This window comes from Oryx dammah, unplaced genomic scaffold, assembly GCF_014754425.2.
Source record: "Oryx dammah isolate SB20612 unplaced genomic scaffold, SCBI_Odam_1.1 HiC_scaffold_8, whole genome shotgun sequence".
Lineage (NCBI taxonomy): Eukaryota > Metazoa > Chordata > Mammalia > Artiodactyla > Bovidae > Oryx > Oryx dammah.
The window spans coordinates 51,989,096-52,012,522 of NW_024070192.1; the positions used below are offsets into that span (position 1 = coordinate 51,989,096).

General features: G+C 41.1%; 1 protein-coding gene and 1 long non-coding RNA gene across 2 annotated transcripts in view; one reads left to right on the forward strand and one right to left on the reverse strand.

The window, feature by feature from the left end:
- Window positions 1-22,461, reverse strand: part of PRR11 (proline rich 11) — a 32,181-nt gene extending 9,720 nt beyond the window's left edge. Inside the window, exons 1-4 of the mRNA XM_040244190.1 lie at window positions 22,375-22,461; window positions 9,024-9,156; window positions 3,367-3,517; window positions 2,817-2,939 (exon numbers count right to left, since the gene is read on the reverse strand). Of these exons, the coding sequence (XP_040100124.1) occupies window positions 2,817-2,939; window positions 3,367-3,517; window positions 9,024-9,151 (402 nt within the window). The 5' untranslated portion in view covers window positions 9,152-9,156; window positions 22,375-22,461. The remainder of the gene's footprint in view (window positions 1-2,816; window positions 2,940-3,366; window positions 3,518-9,023; window positions 9,157-22,374) is intronic.
- On the forward strand, window positions 9,095-23,273 carry LOC120866458. The gene is made up of 3 exons (XR_005721664.1): window positions 9,095-9,152; window positions 13,422-13,428; window positions 23,198-23,273. It is a non-coding gene; the product is annotated as an uncharacterized LOC120866458 (long non-coding RNA).
- Window positions 23,274-23,427: the final 154 nt, after the last annotated feature.

A 23,427-nucleotide genomic window follows, 5' to 3' on the forward strand; every position in this document is an offset into this window, starting at 1 on the left:
CCATGATCTCAAGGATGAATTTAGGCTTCTCAGGTGAAGAAAGGATATAAAGATTGAGGGAAGAGAGTTCCTGGCAGAGGGAAAAATACTTAATGTAGCCAAGAATATAGTCTATTCAAGGAACTGATAAAAAAAAAAGTCAAAGGTTGCAACCTGACTCTAATGGGCTGCATTGTCTTCCCCCAACCACAAGTCATATATTGACACCTGAACCCCTAGTACCTCAGTATGTGACTGTATTTGAAGACAGGGCCTTCAAAGAAGTCATTAAAAAGAGCCATTAGGGGGACTTCCCTGGTGGACCAGTGGCTAAGGCTCCGCACTCTCAATGCAGGGGGCCTGGGTTCAATCCCTGGTCAGGGAACTAGATCCCATATGCCACAACTAAGACCTAGCTCAGCTAAATAAATAGATATTAAACAATAATAATAAGGGGGCCATCAGGGTGGGATCTAATCCAATGTGACTTGTGTCCTTACATAAAGACAAAACTTGAACACGTAAGAGAGACGCCAGGGATGCATGGGCACAGAGAAAAGACCATCTAAAGACACAGAAGACAAGCAGAGGAGAGAGGCATTAGAAGAAGCCAACCCTACCAGCACCGCGACCCTGGACTTCTAGCCTCCACAACTGGGAGAAAACAAATTTTGTTGAATAAGCCACTCGGTCTGTGCTACTTTGTCACGGCAGCCTTAGCAAATGAATACAATGGACAACCCCCTCCCCCCGCCCTTCCCCCCCAAAAGTAAGAGGGCATAATAGTTCCTAGGGGCTGCTATAACAAAGTATTACAAAGTTGGTAGTTTACAACAAAGAAAAGTCATTCTCTCCCACTCCTGGAAGCCTGAAATCAAGGCGTGCATTCCCTCTCAAGGCTCTAGAGAAGGATCTGTTTCTTGTCTCTTCTTCTGGAATCTATTGGTATGTCTTGGTTTGTGGCCCTATGACCTGAGTCTGTCCCTCGGTGGTCCCGTTGCTTCTTTCCCCTTGATGTGTTCTATTCTGTGTGTCTTTTATAAGGACACTTGTCATTGGATTGAGGGTCCAACCAGATAATGAAGTATGGTTTCCTCATCTCAAAACCCTTCACTTGATTATCTATCTACAAAGACCCTGGTAGATAAGATAATATCTACAGGCTTTCAGGGATTAGGACTTGAACCAACTTTTTGGAGGGCCATCACTCAGCCCACTACAGATGGTATCTCCCCCATTTTTACTGATGCAGAAACTAAGGTCCAGGTTGTGGGGTGATTTGCCTTTTCTCTTTAGGCTAGATCACTTTCAGGTAGAAATTCTGGGAGTAGGGGTATAGTCCCAGAAGTGTCTCTCCAAAACAATGAGCACAGTGTTTATTCTTTTCGTTTTAGACACTGAGAATAGGAGTCTTGCTTAGGGGAGTTTGGAGAGAGTGGATATCTATAGTTTTTTTCCTGCCTATCTCAGTCAAGAAGTTAGAAACCCCACTGAGTATTTAAAAGCAGGGACAGGAACTTCCCTGGCAGCCCACTGTTTAAGACTCTTGCCTTCCAATGCAAGGGGCATGAGTTCTATTCCTGGTCAGGGAACGAAGATCCCACATGCCTCAGGGTGCAGTCAAAAATTAAAAACAAAAAACAAAAAACAAAAAACCTTCTTTGAAGAGGGAACATATAATATGGGGAAGAGCTTCTACACTATACTATGGAAGAGCTGAGACGCACACAAGGGACAGAGGCAGTGCAGTCATTAGCAACAGCAAAAGCCATAAACACCCTGAGACTGGAGGGTCAAAGGAAAGGGCAGTGTAACCAGATCTCTGGAGCTAGGTTAACCCAGAGAATCAAGAAACATGGTGGACTTGACCTAGTGGGAGTGGGACTGAGGCAGCAATGACAGCCGTTGCTGGAGAAACAGCCCAACACAGAGAACAAAGGGAAAAAATACCCCATCGTCACCCGTCTTCCTTGGGTCGGGAAGATCCCCTGGAGAAGAAATGGCTACCCACTCCAGAATTCTTGTCTGGGAGAATTTCATGGAGAGAGGAGCCTGGTGGGCTACAGCCCATAGGGTCACCAAGAATTGGACAAAGACTCTGATGCTGGGAGGGATTGGGGGCAGGAGGAAAAGGGGACGACAGAGGACGGGATGGCTGGATGGCATCACCGACTCGATGGACGTGAGTTTGAGTGAACTCCAGGAGATGGTGATGGACAGGGAGGCCTGGTGTGCTGCGATTCGTGGGGTCGCAAAGAGTCGGACACGACTGAGCAACTGAACTGAACTGAACTGAGGGGACTAACCCACACACACACACACACACACACATATGTCTATGTGGCGCTAGTGGTAAAGAACCTGTCTGCCAATGAAGGAGATAGAAGAGATGTGAGTTCGATCTCTGGGTTGGGAAGATCCCCTGGAGGAAGACATGGCGACCCATCCCACTCCAATAATCTTGCCTGGAAAATCCCATGGACAGGGGAGCCTGGTGGGCTATAGTCCAGGGGCTACAAAGAGTTGGACATGACTGAGCAACTAACACTTTCACTTTTCTCGCTCCTTCTAGCCTCTCATCAGTGTTTCCCATGAGTGCACACTGGGAGCCAGGTGACATGGAGCTTAGGCAATGGCGCCTGCAGGGGTCAGCCCCCTGCAATGCAGAGCAGAGCCTCTGCAGTTTAAGGAAGAAATCTGACAGCAAAGATGCCCAGAACTAGCATGAGCGTGTAGCCACTCCTCCTTCTAATGAAAGCACACTGGGGTTCCAATGCAGGACTAGCTCTTGCCCCCTTACCTAAATCTGGCTTTGTTTTTCATTGGATAATACTAACCTTCAGTGCTTCCTGGAGCTTGCATACTTCATTTTCCAAAATGCAAAACCGTTGTTTTAGACTATGAAGTTCTTGGTGGCAGAGACGGGATGGAAAGATGGTGTTTTTTAAATCTTCGAAACTCTGAAATTCATAAATAAAGAAGTCTGACTCCATTGAGCAATATGATAAGGACAATATGATAAAGAAAATGCTACAATGTATGTTTTATAGAAGTGAAGGCAACAACAAGAACCTGCTGTATAGCACAGGAAACTATATTCATTATCTTTTAATAATCTATAATGGAAAATAATGTGGAAAAGAATATGTATGTGTGTGTATAACTGAATCACTTTGCTGTACACCTAAAGCTAACACAACATTGTAAATCATAAATATTTTCATATAAAATATTTATTAAAAAAAAGTGAAGACAGACATAAACACGTGACTTCATATTATGTGAGCTAAGCTCGAGTGTCTACTTACCTGAGCACACACACGTGAACACACATACTAAGTGTGTAGAAAAACCATAATGCTGAAAAAATGTATGTTAAAGCCACACCTGGGTCACGAAGCTCCGGCACCAGCTGTATATAGACCATACTCTATTTGTCCAAAGTTTTATTGGATTTTTAAAACTGGGAAATCTGAAGTTCCAGGAGAGTCTTAGCCAGCTTCTGCTAATGGGTATATCTGTTGAAGGAATAACCGCTCTGCAGGAAAGACAAAATCAAACAAAGCAAAAACTCCTGAGTTGGAATTAAAAGGCTGTAATTAAATAATTCTTAGTTTAGCACCTAAGAGTTGATGCTTTTGAACTGCGGTGTTGAAAAAGACTCTTGAGAGTCCCTTGGACTGCAGGGAGATCGAATCAGTCCATCCTAAAGGAAACCAGTCCTGTATATTCATTGGAAGGACTGATGCTGAAGCTGAAACTCCAATACTTTGGCCACTTGATGCAAAGAACCAACTCATTGGAAAAGACTCTGATGATGGGAAAGATTGAAGGCAGGAGGAGAAGGGAATGAAAGAGGCTGAGATGGTTGAATGGCATCACCGACTTGATGTACATGAGTTTGAGCAAGCTCCGGGAGTTGGTGATGGACAGGGAAGCCTGGTGTGCAGCAGTCCATGGGGTCGCAAAGAGTTGGACACGACTGAATAACTGAACTGAACTGAATTAAATAGCAAGCTAGTTTTATAGTATGACTGAGAGGCAGAGATTACCAAAAGCCAAATTTTTCATTTACTTCTAGAATTCCCAGTTTGACTTGTATAACAAATATTTATTGAGTAAATAAATAATACTAAATCAAATAACACACTATGCATCAGAGATTCAGTAATGAACAAAATAGATAAAAATCCTGCCTTCATAGGCTTTACAAAGAGGGCTAAAAGAAAAATATATGTAAGCTACTTGACATTATGTGGCAGCCTGGATGGGAGGGCATTGTGAGCGAGAATGGGTACATGTATATGTATGGCTGTGTCCCTTCACTGTTCTCCTGAAGCTATCAGAACACTGTTAATCTGCTATATCTGAGTACAAACTGAAAAGTTTAAAAGAAAATAAATATATGTGGGTTGTTAGGTAGTGAACATCCATAACTGGGCATTGTTTTTGCTTTGGCTCTGTCTCTTCATTCTTTCTGGAGTTATTTCTCCACTGATCTCCAGTAGCATATTGGGCACCTACTGACCTGGGGAGTTCATCTTTCAGTGTCCTATCTTTTTGCCTTTTCATACTGTTTATGGGGTTCTCAAGGCAAGAGTGCTGAAGTGGTTTGCCATTCCTTTCCCCAGAACAATATTGCATAGGAACCAGAGATTACCAAAAGCCAAATTTTTCATTTACTTCCAGAATTCCCAGTTTGACTGGTATAACAAATATTTATTGAGTAAATAAATAATAATAAATCAAATAACACACTAAATAAATATGTGTCATGAATGATCCATGAATCAAGGTAAATTGGAAGTGGTCAAACAGGAGATGGCAAGAGTGAACATTGACATTTTGGGAATCAGGAAAATAAAATGGACTGGAATGGGTGAATTTAACTCAGATGACTGTTATATCTACTTCTGTGGGCAAGAATTGCTTAGAAGAAATGGAGTACCCCTCATAGTCAACAAAAGAGCCTGAAATACAGTACTTGGGTGCAATCTTAAAAATGACAGAGTGATCTGTTTGTTTCCAAGGCAAACCATTCACCATCACAGTAATGCAAGTCTATGCCCTAACCAGTAATGCTGAAGAAGCCGAAGTTGAATGGTTCTATGAAGATCTACAAGACCTTCTAGAACAGACACATGCAAAAGATGTCTTCTTCATTACAGGGGACTGGAATGCAAAAGTAGGAAGTCAAGAGATACCTGGAGTAACAGGCAAATTTGGCCTTGGAGTACAAAATGAAACAGGGCAAAGGCTAACAGAGTTTCGCCAAGAGAACACATTGGTCATAGTAAACACCCTCTTCCAATAACACAAGAGAAGACTCTACACATGGACATCACCAGATGGCCAATACCAAAATCAGGCTGATTATATTCTTTGCAGCCAAAGATGGAGAAAATCTATACAGTCAGCAAAAACAAGACCACGAGCTGACTGTGGTTCAGATCATGAACTCCTTATTGCCAAATTCAGACTTAAATTGAAGAAAGTAGGAAAAACCACAAGACCATTCAGGTATGACCTAAATCAAATCCCTTATGATTATACAGTAGAGGTGACAAATAGATTCAAGGGATTAGATCCAATAGACAGAAAGCCTGAAGAACTATAGAAGGAGGTTCGTGACACTGTATAGGAGACAGTGATCAAGTCCATCCCCAAGAAAAAGAAATGCAAAAAGGCAAAATGGTTGTCTGAGGAGGCCTTACAAATAGCTGAGAAAAGAAGAGAAATGAAAGGCAAAGGAGAAAAGGAAAGATATATCCATCTGAATGCAGAGTTCCAAAGAAAAGCAAGGAGAGATAAGAAAGCCTTCCTCAGTATTCAATGCAAAGAAATAGAGGAAAACAATAGAATGGGAAAGACTGAAGATCTCTTCAAGAAAATTAGAGATACCAAGGGAGCATTTCATGCAAAGATGGGCTCAATAAGGGACAGAAATGGTATGGACCTAACAGAAGCTGAAGATACTAGAAGAGTAAATAAGAATAAAGAGAAGAACTGTACAAAAAAGATCTTCAGGACCCAGATAACCATGATGGTGTGATCACTCACCTAGAGCCAGACATCCTGGAATGTGAAGTCAAGTGGGCCTTAGGAAGCATCACTATGAACAAACGTAGAGGAGGCAATGGAATTCCAGCTGAGTAATTTCAAATCTTAAAAGATGATGCTGTGAAAGTGCTGCACTCAATATGCCAGCAAATTTGGAAAACTCAGCAGTGGCCACAGGACTGGAAAAGGTCCGTTTTCATTCCAATCCCAAAGAAAGGCAATGCCAAAGAATGCTCAAACTATCGCACAGTTGCACTCATCTCACACGTTAGTAAAGTAATGCTCAAAATTCTCCAAGCCAGGTTTCAACAGTACGTGAGCCATGAACTTCCAGATATTCAAGCTGGATTTAGAAAAGACAGAGGAATCAGAGATCAAATTGCTAACATACACTGGATCATCAAAAAAGCAAGAGAGTTCCAGGAAAACATCTACTTCTGCTTTATTGACTATGCCAAAGCCTTTGACTGTGTGGATCACAACAAACTGTGGAAAATTCTTCAAGAGATGGAAATACTGGACCACCTTACTTGCCTCCTGAGAAGTCTATATGCAGATCAGGAAGCAACAGTTAGAACTGGACATGGAACAACAGAGTGGTTCCAAATTGGGAAAGGAGTACAACAAGGCTGTATATTTTCACCTTGCTTATTTACGTACATGCAGAGTACATCATGAAAAAATGCCAGGTTGGATAAAGCACAAGCTGGAATCAAGATTGCCGGGTAAAACATAAATAACCTCAGATACACAGATGACACCACCCTTATGGCAGAAAGCAAAAAAGAACTAAAAAGCCTCTCAATGAAAGTGAAAGAGGGGACTGAAAAAGTTTGCTTAAAATTCAACATTCAGAAAAGTAAGATCATGGTATCTGGTCCCATCACTTCATGCAAATAGATGGGGAAACAATGGAAACAGTGGCAGACTTTATTTTTGGGGGCTCCAAAATCACTGCAAATGGTGACTGCAGCCGTGAAATTAAAAGACGCTTGCTCCTTGGAAGAAAAGTTATGACCAACCTAGACAGCATATTAGAAAGCTGAGACATTACTTTGCCAGCAAAAGTCCATCTAGTCAAAACTATAGCTTTACCAGTAGTCATGTATGGATGTGAGAGTTGGAGTATAAAGAAAGCTGAGTGCCAAAGAATTGATGCTTCTGAACTGTGGTGTTGGAGAAGACTTGAGAGTCCCTTGGACTGCAAGAAGATCAAACCAGTGCATCCTAAAGGAAATCAGTCCTGAATATTCATTGGAAGGACTGATGCTGAAGCTGAAGCTCCTATACTTTGGCCACCTGATGCAAAGAACTGACTCATTGGAAAAGACCCTGATGCTGGGAAAGATTGAAGGCAGGAGAAGAAGGGACGACAGAGGATGAAGACAGTTGGATGGCATCGCTGACTCAATGTACATGAGTTTGAGCAAGCTCTGGGAGTTGGTGATGGACAGGGAGGCCTGGCATGCTGCAGTTCAGAGGGTCACAAAGAGTCAGACATGAGTGAGCAACTGAACTGAATTCAGGTAGTGAACAAATGCTAAGGAGCAAAAGATAAAACTAGACAGCGGGAATGTAAAATGTTGTCTGTTGGTGAACATTTCAATAGGGTAATCAGAGAATGTCTCACTGAGAAGGTGGCTTTTGAGAGCAAAGCTTAATGAAATACACTAGCAAAGCAAATATTTGGGGAAAAGAACATTCCAGACAAGGGTAACAGTAAGTGCAAAGGCCCTGGGGTGGGTGCCTGTCTGAGGTGTTTGAGGAGTAGCAAGGAGGCTGGATGACTAGGGTAGAAAGAAGGAGCGAAGAGGATTAATGGATAACGTAAGGCAGACCATAATGGCCTTGTGGATTATACAAAGAACTTTCATTGTAGAAGACCAATATGACATGGTTTTAGTAGGCTCACTTTGAATGCTGTGTTGAAATACACTGCAGAGGGGGCAAGGGGAGAATAGGAAGGCCAGTTGGGGGACTTTTGCAACATTCAGGAGAGAGAGGAGTCAAGGATGTTATCATGCTTACTGATTTTTTGTGTTTGTTTCAAAATTTTTTCTGTAAAGAGACCTTTAAAAACAAAATGTGTAAAGTATGTTATTGTGAAAACTACCACCCTAGAGTTCTTAGACCTCAGAGTCTCTTTTAATAACACATTTAAGCCCTGAGTCCCAGAGAATAAACAACCAAACTTTACCAAAATGAAGGTTTAAGTTCCAGCTGTATACCCCTCTTTCATCACTTAGTTACCAGATTTCTACAACTGAGTAGGAAAGTAGAAAATAGTTACTGTGCGAAGAGCCAGCTCATTAGAAAAGACCCTGATGATGCGAAAGATTGAGGGCAGGAGGAGAAGGGGACGACAGAGGATGAGATGGTTGGATGGCATCACCTACCTACTCAGTGGACATCAGTTTGAACAGACTCCAGAAGATAGTGAAGGACTTAGCAACAGAACAACAACAGAACCTCAAACACAATTCCTTGAGATTTTTTACTTCGTTTGAACTCTTTTTAAAAAAAAAAAATTAATTTTCATTTATTTGGCTGCACCACGTCTTAGCTGCAGCACACAGGATCTTCCCTCTTCATCGAGATTTGTAGGTTCTTTAGTTGCAGCTTGTGAACTCAGTTGCCACACATGGGATCTAGTTCCCAGAACAGGGATTTAATTTAGGCCCGTGGAGTCCTAGCCACTGGGCCACTGGGGTAGTCCCTCATTTGAACTCTTAAACTATGGTTGCCACATGAAAATCAGGATGCTCAGCTAAAATTTAATTTCAGATAAAGGATGAATAAGTACTAAAAAATAATTTTTAAAATATATTTCAAATGTTGCACAGACAATACAAAAAAAAAATCATTCATTGGTTATCTGAAATTCAAATTAAGTGGTGTTCTATATTTTTCATTGCTACATCTGGTGACTTGCTCCCAAACTGATCAGATTTTTAATATTTTCTCTGTTCCACATTATGCCTTACCTTTCTGGTGAGGGTGGTGGAGGAGGAGGTGTAACTAGCTTAGCCTGGAAGTGAGAGGCTTCTTTTCTTTTGAATAATCTTTTCGCTTTGGCTTTTAGCTTTCTTCTTCGCTGCTTGAATTTGGGCATGGTTTCTGTAGAGAAAATATTTACATTTTTTATTGAAGAATAATACACAGAAAAAAATATAATATTTGACTGTATAGATCAATGTATTATCACAAAATGAACACTTCCTTGTAGCCACCATCTTGGTTAGCAAACAGGTCACCACTAGCAACCCAGAAGTCTGCCTAAAGCAGGAGATAGAGGGACCCTAGGCTGAGCAGCTGGACTCTGCCCCTGGTAGACAGATATTACTTTGCTTTCCTTTTTGGCTGCACTGGGTGTTTCTTGTGGCACACGGGGGCTTCTCTATTTGCAGCAAGCAGGCTTAGTTGCCCTGCAGCATGTGAGATCTTAGTTCCCCAACCAGGGACTGAACCTGTGTGCCTTGCATTAGAAGACAGATTCTCAACCACTGGATCACCAGGGAAGTCCTGACAGATGTTTCAAGATAAAGATAATGGCAAGAGCAAGGAAGAGTTGAGTCCTGTTTAGATAAAAGATAGAGACCACATATTTCTCATTCTTGAGGTCAAGGAGGCTCCTAAGCTATGCAAGTGCAAGAAAAGACCCTCAGGGGAAGGGGAGCCAGACCATATTACGTTCTGTAATGCAGTAAAGCACTAAATCCAAATTTGTAACTTCTCAGAGGCTCTTGCACTGGAATCCGTTTTGGCTAAATGATGCACACACATACAAGGGAGGGCCCTGGTGTTGTTCAGTCGCTAAGTTGTATCTAACTCTGTGACCCCGTGGACTGCAGCACGCAGGGGATCCCTGTCCTTCACTGTCTCCTGGAGTATGCTCAAACTCACATCCATCGAGTCGGTGATGCCATCCAACCATCTCATCCTCTGTCGTCCCCTTCTCCTCCTGTCCTCAATCTTTCCCAGCATCAGGGTCTTTTCCAATGAAGGGAGGGCCCTGACCCAGACTAAATAGGGACTCAAAGTCAAAGCAAGATGATTGGCCAGAGGACACCAGGAAGAACTGACCCTGTATAAGCAATTTAATCCACCTCGAAAGTGTGCAGCTTTCTCTCTCTCAGCCTGCCTGTGATTTCTCTACATGCATCTTCTCTCCTAATAAGCACGTTACTTGCCTCACTGATTTTCACCTCTTTGCTGAAATCTTTCTTCAAAGCAGACAAGTGCCAGGCTGAGCACTGCGGCCCAGGCTCAGTGCTTGGTCAGGGAACTGAGGTCCCACTTCAAGTCATCATAGGCTGTGGCAACCCCACAGCCACCTGAGACCACCCTGAACTGGGGGAAAAGTTAAACTCAGATCTAAACTATCTCTGAAAGTACCTTGGCTTTGGCATTATGTTACTCTAATTTTGTTTTGGTTTTGTTTTGCTATTCTTTGTTCAGTCAAGTAAATTTCTTCATAATGAAATCAAGCAGGACCTTGCAGGGCCTTCCCAATGCAAAAGGCCTTTTTTGTCTCCTTTGTCTTATTTGTAGAAAAAAGGCTTCAGTCTCCCAGATGTCCCTCAAGTTCCAAAGAGCAGACTCAAACAGTTACTAATTAGAGAAGTGAGGGAATGCAGAATCAAAGGAAAAGCAGTCAAGCAAAAAAAGTAATAAGAGCTTCAACAATAGTTTAGAGATAAAACAGTCACAAAACTAATTCTTCCTCATGGGATATATATAACAACTGATGCACATCTTTGTGTTGTCTTGCAGAAACTAAGGACACCCCTGCACCCTGCCAACCCGGGTGAAAGATGGTGACTATATGCTGACCACAAGCACTTAGACCCCAAACTGGTGAGAAGCATAAATGTTGATGATTAAGATTCCCTAAACATCACCTTATTACCTTACCACCAAGCAAACAGAAGAAAGTCCACCAGCTGAGCAGGCACCCTACGACCCTCAGCCTTAATGCTGCCTTGACAAATCTTTGCCTGGGTTTCCTTGGAGGTTCAGGAGTTAAAGACTTTGCACTGCAGGGTGTGTGGTTTTGTTCCCTGGTCAGGGAATTCCCACATGCCATGTGCAGTAAGACCAAAAAAAAAAATCCTTGCCTGAAAGCCAGTGAGGAGTTCAGATCTTTTGCGCATTAGCTGCCCTTTCTCCTTGTTTGGTATCCTGCAATGAACACTGTAGGATGTTCACCACAATGTAGGGTCAGTTGATGAGCTGAGCTCTAAGTTGGGCAAGTGGATCTGAATTTGATTTGGTAACAATAACAGAGACGATAAGAAGGCAACAGTTGGGTCATGTCAGTTTTTAAAAGAAAGTAAATTTGTTTGCTGGTAACATTTACTGAGCATCCATGGAACTTGGCGGAGTTGGTAGTGAAAGAAAAACAAAATTAACCTTTTATTGGATGCCCGTTTACTTTTAGGCACCTTCACATACAATTTTTCAGGGAATCTTCATTGTTGTGCAAGGTATTTCCCCTGAGTAAGAGAATTTTCGTTACCATTTAAATCCGAATAAATCAAGGCTTAGAAAGATGAAATGATTTATCCAATGGAATGCTGTATGTCTCCAAAGACCATGTTTGTCCTAATACACTGTGAAGTAATAGTAGAATAGGTGATATACAAGATAATAATAACTACCCTAAATCTAAGATATGGGTGTTTCAAAAAATTTATTTTAAAACACTTTGAAACACTCATATATTGATATCGGGAGTGTTATCCCTGGTGGCTCAGTGGTAAAGAATCTGCCTGCAATGCAGGAGATGCAGATTCGATCCCTGAGTTGGAAGATCCCCTGGAGGAGGGCATGGCAACACACTCCAGTATTCTTGCCTGGAGAATCCCACAGACAGAGGAGCCTGGCAGGCTGCAGTCCATAGGGTCATAGAGAGTTGGATACAGCTTAGGCGACTTCTCAGCACAGCATATTGATATCAAGGGGCGAAAGAGGGGTGGGAGATGAATTGAGAGATTGGGATTGACATATATACACTGCTATGCATAAAGCCGATAACTAATGAGAACTTTAGTTCCTCTAAAGGAACTCTACTCAAGGCTCTGTGGTCACCTAAATGGGAAGGAAACCCAAAAAAGAGAGGGGATCTCTGTATATGTATAGCTGATTCACTTTGCTGTACAGCAGACAGTAAGACAACATTGTAAAACAACTATACTACAACAAATTAATTAAAAAATAAACACTAACTAGTATATTTAGATTTTAATTCAAATCCTTTTCTGAAGAAAATTAAGTCAGAGCTGGCTTGACGTGAAGGAGGGCTTCACCGGTTTTAGTTGTTGCTACCTGAGGAACAAAGATGTCCTTATTCAAGCTGCAGAACTAAAAATGGTCTCAAGGGCTGGGCCTCCTTCTCTTTGAACTTACATTTGAATAGGAACAATTGGTCTTTAAAATAGATTCATTCCACATTTGTACACCCTGTAACCCTCCAGCACTTGGTATGCAGCTCTAGGCTTGCTGAACTCCCAGATTCCAAGGACTGAAGAACCTCCCCCAGCCCCACTGTGGGTATTCAAGATGAAGAAATGCTTTAGCTCCAAGAACGCTGGACTTAGAGAGGCCACCCTTCATGGCAACGGGTGACAGCGTGTGTATCAACAACCGTTATAGGAGTAAAGATTCTTGATAGCATCTTATTTAACTAATTGCCAGGCCTCAGATTAACAACATTTTTCTTAATTGTTCTTAAAGGCTTGGGAGACGTACCTCAAGATAGCTGATTTCACATTTATTATATCACTTTTCCTTTCCACTGAAGTAATGAAGGAAGGCTAAACAGGGATTGTTAAACACAAGGGATGTCTAAAAGATTGATAAAAAAAACGTAAAGCAAAAATACTCTAAATGAAGGTATTTAGGAAAGCCTCAGGAAGCAACAAAAAACTTATGGTTGCTAGAAAAGAAGTTAAACCTCATCAAATCCATGGCCAAGACTATTTTATGAAGAAAGCTCTATCCAAGGCACAGAGTTCACTGACTAGGATTCCCCTGGATCTGAGATTTCCATAGTAACCTCCCCTCGCTGTCTTTCAGCTGCTCCTTCATAGCCCTCCTTCCTCTGTTCCTGTTCCCTCTCTCGCCTTGACGTCTTTTGTTAGGGATCACACTGACAAAGAGAACCGGCCTCCTGCTTCCTATATTCACCAATCCCTCAGTTATGAAAACAGATTTTAAAGGAGCTGGACATTCGGGTTAAACTCGTGGATGGACTCTCGACCTCAACCTGTGCTTTAATGATGTGCTGGGATTGGTACTTACTGTTATATTTTTAGGAAGTCTGTGAGCCAGTCGTTAAATCTACCATTTAAATTATATAAACTTATAATTAGGTAATTTAGATTTTAGGTAATTTAGATTTTAAAAGGTATTTATAAGTATACAAAACTCAGTATTTCATAAAGGTTTTACTAATATGTATGCTCTTAATGTTTTTAACTTATTTTATCTATATAGTGAAAATGCTTTAGATATATTACTGCTCATTTCCTCCCAATGCCACATTCAAGAACTTCACATTGGAAACTTAAAAACTGGCCATGATGGGAGAATTTATACCATGGTTATTATAAAAAGTGAAGTCGCTTAGTCGTGTCCGACTCTTTGCGAGCCCACCAGGCTCCTCCATCCTTGGAATTTTCTAGGCAAGAGTACTGTAGTGGGTTGCCATTTCCTTCTCTAGGGGATCTTCCTGACCTGGGATCAAACCCAGTCTCCTGCATTGCAGGCAGATGCTTTACCATCTGAGTCACCAAGGAATCCCTGTTATAAAACAGTACAAATGTGGGAATCCCCTGGCAGCCCAGTGGTTAGGATTCCACATTTCCACTGTAGGGAGCATGGCTTTGATACCTGGTAGGGGAACTAAGATCCCTCAAGCTTCAGGGTCAAAAAAAAAAAAAAAAAAAAAACCAAACACAAACCCCTACAAATTAGGGCTTGATTTATTATTTTGTTCACTGTTCAGAAAGTGATGAGGACTTCCCTGGCAGTCCAGTGTTTAAGGCTGTGTTCCAATGCAGGGGGTATGGGTTTGACGCCTGGTCAGGGAACTAAGATCCCACATGCTGTGCAACATGGCCAATACATAAATAAACAAATGAGTTTAAAAAGTGATAAAAAATATTAATAGGGCAGATTAAACTTAAGAGTATATCTTTTTTGTAGTCATTACAGTTTGAACAGCAGAAAAATTGAGGAGTATTACTCCAGTATTTGAAAATGATTATTTATCAGAAATTGCTTACTGAAATGAAGTTCCACCATAAATCTTTGTGTTTCACATTTGTCTTACTTCACAGAGTAAATGAAAATATTAACCAAGATTCCTATCAGGACTAAGCTTGTTCATAGACTGCAACCATAGGTTGGTTACAAATGAAGTCTATAAAAAAATCCATAATAGCATTTTGTGAGACTCAATTGGCTATATAAAATTTATAAGAAAAGGTGTACTCCCTTCTGAAACATCATGAAAAAGACAGTAAAGGAATAAAAAAGGCATAAACTTATAGGACAAAGAATAGGAACAGATACTATAATAGATGATACATGTGAACTGAATCTTGGAAAATGGAACAGTGGTAACTGACTTGGCAGAACAGAGGAAAGCTGAGGCTTGACTGGATGGTAGAGAAGCCAAAAGGAAGCAAGACAAATCCCAGAACTCGGAGAAGTTTCAGACTTGAAAGCACCAAGTCCCTTTGGAGGTTTGGCTGCTAAGTCAGTCACTTCAGTCGTGTCCGACTCTGTGCGACCCCATAGACGGCAGCCCACCAGGCTCTGCCGTCCCTGGATTCTCCAGGCAAGAACACTGGAGTGGGTTGCCATTTCCTTCTCCAGTGAATGAAAGTGAAAAGTGAAAGTGAAGTCGCTCAGTCGTGTCTGACCCTCAGCGACCCCATGGACTGCAGCCTACCAGGCTCCTCCATCCATGGGATTTTCCAGGCAAGAGTACTGGGGTGGGGTGCCATTGGGCTTAATTGGATTAATTAAAAGTCTTAACGACTGGATAGGCCTTTGGCGTCTTCCCTCCAGTCCATGCAGCTAGGCAGTGACCTGGTTTTCATTTTATGGACAAGTCTATTCTCTGGAGAAGTTACAGTTGCTGAATTTGGGTCACCAGGCATAGTAGGGTCATGTCTACGTCACTATTCAGAAGACAGGGGATGGTCCTGAACTAAAAAGTGAGACACTCAATTCCCTTCCTCAGCTCAGCTCCCCAAATACAAGCCACCCAAGTTTAATTCCTGGCCTCAAAACCCCATACTTCTCATTCCTCCTGGGGGAGACTAGATTCTTCTCCAGGGAAACTGGCTGTAGCTTGACAATATCCACATCCGCTACTTTGAGCTGCCAGCCAATTATCTTTTTTGTGTCTTCCTTTGACATATAACAGCCAAGGATCATCAATCATTTTAGGAAGAGTCTTAAATATGAAGAACAGAGACCAAAATAAACAGAGAGGGAAATGGAAAGAATGTAGAAAGTAAAAGAAAACTTAAAAAAACAACACAAAACTTCAGAAAATGATATGGACAAGGATGGGGGACAGGAAGGAGAGGGTGAGATGAATGGAGAGAGTAGCATGGAAGCATATATACTAACATATGTAAAATACACAGCCAAAGAAAATTTGCTGTATGACTCGGGGAACTCAAACTGGGGCTCTGTAACAACCTAGAGGGAAGGGACACATGTACACCTATGGCTAATTCATGTTGATATATGACAGATATCAAACCAGTATTGTAAAGCAATCATCAATCAATTAAAAATAAATTTTAAAAAGGATCAAGGCAAAAAAAAAATCGAGATCTTGCATTCTTGAAAAAGGAAAAGTTTTTAAAATTAAAAATAGTAGAAATTAAAAAAATGTGACAGAACAGTTTGAAGATTAAAGTTTTAGATGAGAACAGAAAAAAAATGGAGAGAATTTTATCAAATAAACAATATAAAAATATTCCCCAGAACTGAAGGACTTGAATTTCCAGATTGAAATTATACTGAAATTACCCAGCATAATTTGAATAAAGATGCACATTGAGGCACACCATCATTTAGAACACCAAAAGTAAAGAGGATATTCTAAAAGCTTCCAGAGAAAACACAGCCTAGATACAGAGGTCTGAGAATAGAATGACATCAGAATTCAACAGCCATCCTGCAGTTCTGATGGAAAATGTTTACAATCCCATACCTGGCCAAAATTTCAGTCAAGTGTGAGAACAGAGGTGAGATAATAATGAGAATTTCCAGGATAATGGTGACCATAGGTCCTTGGAAGACAGTTTTGCAGCAGGCCAGGGCAGGGGTCAGCGAACCTTTCCTGTGAAGGGCTAGATAATAAATATTTTAGGCTTTACAAGCCATCAACCACTCAACTCTGCATCAAAACAGCCATGGACAATGACTATGGCTGTAATCCAATAAATGTTATTTATGGCTATTGAAATTTGAATTTCATAGAGTTTTCATATGTCACAAAGTATTCTTCTTTTGATTTTTTTCCCACCTACTACAAATTGTAAAAACCATTCTTAGCTCATGAGACCTATAAAAACACTAGTTTACTGACTCTTTACTTAGCCAGTGAAATAAGCAAGTGTAACAGAGGGCTTCAGCAGGAAAAAAAAAAAAGGAAATAGATAAATTACCTAGTGCATTTGAATATTCTGAGTGGAGTTTATTATTTTTCTGTAAAGTTCGGCCCAGGTTACTGAGAAGTGCTTAAAAAAATAAACATATAAACAATGTCTAGGAAAAAGTTGTATAAGAAAATAAATGAAATCATAGTTAACATGTAACGATCAGCTGTTACATAATATTTTATAGGGGAAACACTGAGTATTTATTTCATTAAAAGTTACGACACGGGACACTATGAAACTCTTAGAGGAACACATAGGCAGAACACTCTTGACACAAATGACAGCCAAAAATTATGACACAGGTATATTGGGAAGACAGAAGAAAGCAGCAATTAGCATTCTCTAAATTTATACTGAGTTTAACCTTGGGGGAAAAAAAGAAATAGTACAATATTATAAACATATTACTTAGAAACATGGAGGTAAACACCAGAAAACAATCACAAAAGCGGATACTGTTGCCTTTGGGCAAATGGGAACCAAGATTATAGACAGAGGACTCAGAGGATAACCCATTTCTTGTATGTGCGTTTCTTTCTAATAAACCTTGGAGTAGTATTGGACAGTTAACCTTTGGCATACACTATTAGCTGGAAAAATACCACCCTTCTGAAAGTGGGTCATCTCTTTCTAGTTATTTCCTGGTGGTTGTTCCAGTGCCTATGCATTCAGATTTCTAAGGAATTCTACATATTCCAATGTATATCATTTGGGAAATTATTTTTTGATGAAAAAAAATCTTGGAATGAAATAATATTTTCTCATATCTCTTCCGTATGTGTGTGTCCTGGGCCCTGGGTCATTATTACTATCTAATAGCCTTCTAATTAAATATAGTAATTGACACAAGTAGAGAATTAAAAGAATATATCTTATCTGTCAGGATAGAAAGATGCAGTCCGAGATATTTTCTAGATTAACACTGTATTAAAAAATCATCATAGCTTTTCCAAAATTAAAAGATAATGAATTCTCACCTCACATAGGACAGAGGATTCAGCAAGCTAAGGTTTCTTTGACTATCATTGCTTTATTAAAAGCTTTAGATACTCTGTAGAGGATAACTGTTCAATTGATAGCGTATATAGCAATCTTTATCTAGATGAGACATGTACTGTCCCCTTTCCAAAAGCGTAATGAGACTTACAAATTCTTTTTGATAGATTAGGTGGGATTCCAACTGCTAACACTAGATAGAAACTCATTCTTTCATGATGACTCAAAGCATTTTTCTTATTTTTGTAAATTGAAAAATACACTTCCATTTTACTTACTTTGCTTTGAAAAGAATTTAAGGCCAATTAAAAAAAAAACAAACCTGTCTCACAACATGATAAAAAAAAAAGTGAGGAAATAAGAATATTCCATTATAGAATAGACTATATTTAAAAAGTACTCATCTACACGAATCAGAAATATTTCTCTAAGTCATCCTCCCTTTTCCTTAGCATCACTCCCCTTTCTGTCTTCTGTCTTCAGTTGACGTCACTATTTTCCTGGGGGCTCCCCCTTGTTTTCGTCTTTTGATATAGTGTATTTTCCCCTACTCTTTTTTTTTTTTTTGCTTGTACTGGGTCTTTGTTGCTGTATAGGATTTTCTCTAGCTACAGAGAGCGGAGGCTACTCTTGAGTTGAGTGTGAGGGCTTCTCATTGCGGTGGCTTCTCTTGTTGCAGAGCGCAGGGTCTAGGCACATGGGATTCAGTAGTTGCTGCTGCTGGGCTCTGGAGCACAGGCTGAACAGTTGTGGTGCATGGACTCAGCTGCTCCTTGGCACGTGGGTTCTTCCCAATTAGAGACTGAATCCGCGTCTCCTGCATTGGCAGGTGGATTCTTCACCACTGAGCCACCTGGGAAGCCCTCCTCTACTCTTTTCTTTTTTTATTTAAATTTTTTTTTTTTTTTACTTTACAATATTGTATTGGTTTTGCCATACATCAACATGAATCTCCTCTACTCTTAACTTTGAAAAATTTCAAACCTTGAGAAAATTTATAAGAATAGCATAATTAACATTCATATCACTCACACAGATTCACCAATTGTTACTGGTTAGCTATTTCTCTTTATAGGGGTATATGTGTAATGTATAATGTATACTGTACAATATATATATAACCACGTGCATATGTGCTAAGCTGCTTCAGTTGTGTCCAACTCTTTTCGACCCTATGAACCGTAGCCTGCCAGGCTTCTCTGTCCATGGGATTCTGCAGGCAAGAATACTGCAGTGGGTTGCCATGCCCTCCTCCAGGAGATCTTCTTGACCCAGGGGTCAAACCTGCTTCTCTTATGTCTCCTGCATTGGCAGGCCGGTTCTTTACCACTGAAGCCCCACCTAACCATGTATTTATATATAATTTATGTAATTTTTATATATTATATTACACACACACCCCTATACAGAAAAATAACAGTTGGTGTATCTAGGTGCATGATATATGACTGTTTATGATCCACTAGGTACTGTGGTAGGTAGGGGATACAATTGTGAGGAAGACCAACATTTCCTGTCCTTATGGAATGTTTACTCAATGTTTACATCACCTCTTTTGTGCCTCCATAGCACTCCTTTTTACACACCCTTATTGTGACATTTCTCAAAGAAAGGCAATGCCAAAGAATGCTCAAACTTCCGCACAATTGCACTCATCTCACACCCTAGTAAAGTAATGCTCAAAATTCTCCAAGCCAGGCTTCAGCAATATGTGAACTTGAACTTCCAGATGTTCAAGCTGGTTTTAGAAAAGGCAGAGGAACCGGAGATCAAATTGCCGACATCTGCTGGATCATCGAAAAAGCAAGAGTTCCAGAAAAACATCTATTTCTGCTTTATTGACTATGTCAAGCCTTTGACTGTGTGGATCACAATAAACTGTGGAAAATTCTGAAAGAGATACCAGACCACTTGACCTGCCTCTTGAGAAACCTGTATGCAGGTCAGGAAGCAACAGTTAGAACTGGACATGAAACAACGGACTGGTTCCAAATAAGAAAAGGAGTGCGTCAAGGCTGTATATTGTCACCCTGCTTATTTAACTTATATGCAGAGTACATCATGAGAAATGCTGGGCTAGATGAAGCAAAAGTTGGAATCAGGATTGCAGGAGAAATGTCAATAACATCAGATATGCAGATGACACCACCCTTATGGCAGAAAGTGAAGAGGAACTAAAAAGCCTCTTGATGAAAGTGAAAGAGGAGAGTGAAAAAGTTGGCTTAAAGCTCAACATTCAGAAAACTAAGATCATGGCATCTGGTCCCATCACTTCATGGGAAATAGATGGGGAAACAGTGGAAACAGTGTCAGACTTTATATTTTTGGGCTCCAGAATCACTGCAGATGGTGACTGCAGCCATGAAACCAAAAGACGCTTACTCCTTGGAAGAAAAGTTATGACCAACCTAGATAGCATATTGAAAAGCAGAGACATGACTTTGCCAACAAAGGTCTGTCTAGTCAGGGCTATGGTTTTTCCTGTGGTCATGTATGGATGTGAGAGTTGGATTGTGAAGAAAGCTTCATGCCGAAGAATTGATGCTTTTGAACCGTGGTGTTGGAGAAGACTCTTGAGAGTCCCTTGGACTGCAAGCCGATCCAACCAGTCCATTCTGAAGGAGATCAGCCCTGGGATTTCTTTGGAGGGAATGATGCTAAAGCTGAAGCTCCAGTTTGGCCACCTCATGTGAAGAGCTGACTCACTGGAAAAGACTGATGCTGGGAGGGATCGGGGGCAGGAGAAGGGGACGACAGAGGATGAGATGGCTGGATGGCATCACTGACTCGATGAACGTGAATCTGAGTGACCTCTGGGAGTTGGTGATGGACAGGGAAGCCTGGCGTGCTGTGATTCATGGGGTCACAAAGAGTCGGACACGACTGAGTGACTGAACTGAACTGAACTGATTGTGACATTTACCCCATTCCAGTACTCTTGCCTGGAAAATCACATGGATGGAGGAGCCTTGAAGGCTGCAGTCCATGGGGTTGCTGAGGGTCGGACATGACTGAGCGACTTCACTTTCACGCACTGGAGAAGGAAATGGTAACCCCCTCCAGTGTTCTTGCCTGGAGAATCCCAGGGGTGGGGGGGTGGGGGGCGGGAGCCTGGTGGGCTGCCGTCTATGGGGTCGCACAGAGTGGGACACGACTGAAGCGACTTAGCAGCATTGTAGTTTTTGCTTACACGTTTGTCACCTCACTGGACTGTGAGATATTTCAAGGGTAGGATAAATTTTATTCATGTCTCTCCTCAGGATTTAAAGTATAGCAGGCATTAAGTAATGCTTCATTCAATAAATGAATGGAAGGAATCATTTCCGTTAAGTGTTATCTGGCAAGTCTTCTCTATTTTGATTAAGAATATACTTTATCCTGCATCAAACCTAGACTGGCGATTCGTTTCTTACATGATAGTATACATGTTTCAGTGCCATGCTCCCAAATCATCCCACCCTCTCCCTCTCCCTCAGAGTCCAAAAGTTTCTTCTATACATCTGTGTCTCTTTTGCTGTCTCGCATACAGGGTTATCGTTACCATCTTTCTAAATTCCATAGATATGTGTTAGTATATATACAGGATACAGGATGCTTGGGGCTGGTGCACTGGGATGACCCAGAGAGATGGTATGGGGAGGGAGGTGGGAGGGGGGTTCAAGATTGGGAACTAGTGTACACCCATGGTGGATTCATGTTGATGTATGGCAAAACCAATACAGTATTGTAAAGTAAAATAAACTTAAAAAATAAAATAAAATTACATTATGGTGTATCAAGCACCCACTGTTAGCCACCAGCCAAAAAAAAAAAAAAAAAAAGAATAAACTTTAATACAATTCTGAAAAATCTCTTGGTGAAGGAGTTTTTTAGTTCTTCAAATCATACCACCTTCATATGGTTAAAGGATGGGTCCAAAAGTATTTCCAGTACAAGGATGGAATCAGTAGTAGAGAGAGAATTACACTCTTCCACAAGAGCTGCGGCTGCTGCTGCTAAGTTGCTTCAGTCATGTCCGACTCTGTGCGACCCCATAGACGGCAGCCCACCAGGCTCCGTTGACCCTGGGATTTTCCAGGCAAGAATACTGGAGTGGGTTGCCATTGCCTTCTCCGCCACAAGAGCAGGCACTGCTATTAAAACTCCACCCTGTGATACAAAAGAATGCTTTTGGTCTGGGGGTACTTTTAAAGCATGGCAGCAATGGAAATGGAAGTAAAGTACTATGTCTAAAAGCATGGCAGCAACGGAAATGGAAATAAAGTACTATGTCTAATTTATAATGAAAACTAATGTCTGGTTTTTTGTTCTTTTTCTTGTTTCTCTTTTGGTCTAGCCCAACAATAAGTAATGAAAGTCAGGTTCCTTGAGGCACAACTTTTAGATAAACACCACTGTTCATCTGCTGTTCTGAATTACCTTCCAGGGTAAAATGACTTTTACAGATTGTATTGATACAGACCCCAGGGACCACAGACCACTATAGACCCCTAGACTGCAGACAATTAAGATGATTAATCTCAGCTCCTTTGTTCTTCCCCTTTAAAAATCCAGAATTCAGAGACCAAGTTGGAGTGAATCTGAGATTTGTCTCCCACTTCCATGCTTGGCTCCCTACAATAAAACCCTTACTTTGCAGCAAACTCACCCAGTCAGAGTTTGGCTTTCTGCGCTGCAGACACAGGGGCCCTTCGTTCGGTTTAAAAATGACAATTGCGTTTCTTTAACATCTTCCTAAAACACATTTTAAAGGAAAAATGTGTTTACACTCCCATAAACAACTTTTAGTCAATCACTTTCCATTATCAGTTCAATTGATTCCTCTTGAGAATCCACAGTGCTATTTTTGGTACTTGCTTATTTATGTTGTGCAGCATTGCTATTTGTTAGCTCCAGTCTTGTTTTTCTAAAGAGGGTGCGGCTCCCTAAAGCTTAGCCCGCACAGTACTAGGCACATAGAAAACAGGATACACTTTTAAAGCCGATACTCTCACAGAACTTAGGGCGATATTAAGACTATCGAGGAACACCGTATCATTCCTTGTCAAAAAATGTACTTTCTCAAAGTGCGTAGGAATCAGGGGTCTTGTTAAAATGTATATTCTGATTCAGTATGTCTGGGAGGAGCCAGATAATCTGCATTTTAAATAAGAATCCAAGTGATGCCCATGCAGTTAGTCCGCGAACTACATTTTGAGCAGCAAATACATGCACAGGAATGTGAAAAGGAAGGCGGATACTTTGCTCCAAAACATATTTTTGCAGAGCGTTAATTAAATATAACTATGATTAGAGCCGAGCCAGGTGGAGCACTTCTTACCCAGCCTTAACCCTCCTCTTTTCCGATTCATCTCCTCTGAGTCCAGCCAAAGTTCCACCTCTGCAAACCGTTACGAACGCCAGCAGCAACAGATCTAGCTACAGGAGAAGCGAGCCCAGGTAACGTAGGAAGATAACCCTGCACTTACTAGTCTTAAGAGTCCGGGGATACGATGGAGTCACCTCAGTGGCCTCTCCCTTGCCATAAAGGAAAATTCAAAATTAAAACCATATTGCGGAGGGACCAATCATAGCCCTGGTCTTTCCACAATTCGCTCTCTGTGTAGTGCCGGGAGCACAGTCTGGCTTGTGATTGGCTGAAGCAGCACGAAGCTTGGGCCAATCAGGAATGAGGCGCTTCTTGTATGAATAAGGGGAAGGC